Source organism: Lepus europaeus, chromosome 16 (assembly GCF_033115175.1).
Source record: "Lepus europaeus isolate LE1 chromosome 16, mLepTim1.pri, whole genome shotgun sequence".
Lineage (NCBI taxonomy): Eukaryota > Metazoa > Chordata > Mammalia > Lagomorpha > Leporidae > Lepus > Lepus europaeus.
In genome coordinates, this window is record NC_084842.1 from 35601912 (window position 1) to 35603960 (window position 2049).

A 2049-nucleotide genomic window follows, 5' to 3' on the forward strand; every position below is an offset into this window, starting at 1 on the left:
ACATATTTTTTTGTTGTGATCTCCTCTGTTCTTTCTCCTGATCATACCCTGTTGTTCCATTTGCACTTCATGCACTGATTGTTTATTTCTATAGATGAAAAACTATGTTTCCTACTATTTGCTCATGTATATTACTACTCTAACATATAATAACACTGTTATGATTCATAAAAGTGATTCATTCATAAGTTTCAGATTCATAATAGAAAATCATAATAATTTGTTTTCTAAGGAATTGATTCCAAAATGTTTTGCAAACTTCAAAAGATACTGAAACTTATGATACTTGTATTACTGCTACGCTTAGACTTTGTCACCATCACAATAATCTATCTACCTAAATATCATGGGGAAAAGTTTAAAGCAATATTTGAAAGCATGTCATCAAGAGAAAAAAAACCTGAAACATGACATAATGGTTTCATTAGTCTCAAGTAGATCTGTATTTCATTTCATATTTCATTCTGTCTCATTTAATGGAAAGTTTCAACAAGTATCATATTACTTTGAGCTACCTAAACTAAGCAAATCTGGCCTGACAGTTATCCTAAATACTATGAGGGAGAAAAAATCACTTACTATTAATTACCTTTGCACACATTGCCATAATTTCTCAGCCTGATGATAACTGTTCATAATACGAGCGCAACAAGTTCTTTGGAACCAAATAGTTCCAAAAGTCATATCAGAAAATTACTATCAAAAGGTTGGAGTTTTTTCAAACACAAAGAGATTTTTATGAATTATATCTTCAAATATATAGTTGATAAATTTAACAGAACATTCCAATAACCATGATTCAGTTCAACAAATCTAAATTTCCATACTTGAAAGAAGAAAAAGAGAGGTCCTTGATTAAGTGGAAGCAGGTGTACTGCTTAGGGATGAAGACACAGCCAATCAACAGGCTGGGACAAGAGTGTTTGAAAGATTAAAGAGAGGGAAGAAAGACATTTGCCAAGAAGATGCAGAACTGGGCAAACTTCTTCCCACAGTGTAGCCAAGGAACATGTACTTTAAAATCCCACAGTGACTTTACAAAGCATTGTACTTGCAAGTACCTGGTTAAGTCCGCGCTTCGGAAGCTACGCTTTGTCTCGCACCATGTGTGCGGCTCCTATGGCGGTGGCTGCCCAGTCGGTGTACTCCTTGGCGCACCCGCTGGCCGGTGGGGAGCCCGCGAACCTGGGCTCCCTGCGGGGCAAGGGGCTGCTCATGGAGAATGTGGCGTCGCTCTGAGGCACTACGGTCCGGGACTACACCCAGATGAACGAGCTGTAAGAGCGCCTCGGGCCCCGGGGCCTGGTCGTGCTCGGCTTCCCGTGCAACCAGTTTGGACATCAGGAGAACGCCAAGAATGAGGAGATTCTGAATTCTCTCAAGTATGTCCCGCCTGGAGGTGGGTTCGAGCCCAACTTCCTGCTCTTCCAGAAATGCGAGGTGAATGGTGCCAAGGCGCACCTGCTCTTCGCCTTCCTGCCTGGACGTAAGGCCCTGCCGGCGCCCAGCGACGACCCCATCACCTGGTCCCTGGTGTGTCGCAACGACGTTTCCTGGAACTTCGAGAAGTTCCTGGTGGGCCCTGATGGCGTCCCGGTGCGCAGGTACAGCCGCCACTTCCCCACCATCGACATCGAGCCCGACATCCAAGCCCTGCTGTCCAAGGGGTCTGGCGGTGCCTAGGGCGCTCCCCCATCCTGGCTGCTGGCCAGTGGCCTGCTGCTCTCTGGGGGTTTCATCCATGAGGGCGTTCCCCCGAAAACAAATGGAGGAACGCCTGATGTCCGGGAAACCCCCAGGTGGGCGCTGGTCCTGTCCATCCCTGCCTCTCCTCTGCCAGCCTGAGGCGAGCTTAAAAAAAAAAGAGAGAGTACCTGGTTAAAATGAAAATATTTCAGATTAGAAATATCCTTTTATTTCTTTCAAGGGAAACAAATGGTGCTGATATGGTGAAGAGTTCCTTATTTTAAGAAATATGGAATTCAGAATTAAAAGGGAAAATAATCAATAATGAACATAAATTAGAAACAGAAGTTCATTAAGAAGATA

At 43.8% G+C, this 2049-nt stretch overlaps 1 protein-coding gene across 1 annotated transcript; it reads left to right on the forward strand.

The window, feature by feature from the left end:
* The first annotated feature begins 1104 nt into the window (after nt 1-1104).
* Nucleotides 1105-1848, forward strand: LOC133775222 (glutathione peroxidase 1-like). Its single transcript, XM_062213393.1, has 2 exons — nt 1105-1224; nt 1345-1848. The coding sequence occupies exons 1-2, from the start codon at nt 1105-1107 to the stop codon at nt 1681-1683; spliced, it is 459 nt and encodes a 152-aa protein (XP_062069377.1). The 3' UTR covers nt 1684-1848.
* Nucleotides 1849-2049: the final 201 nt, after the last annotated feature.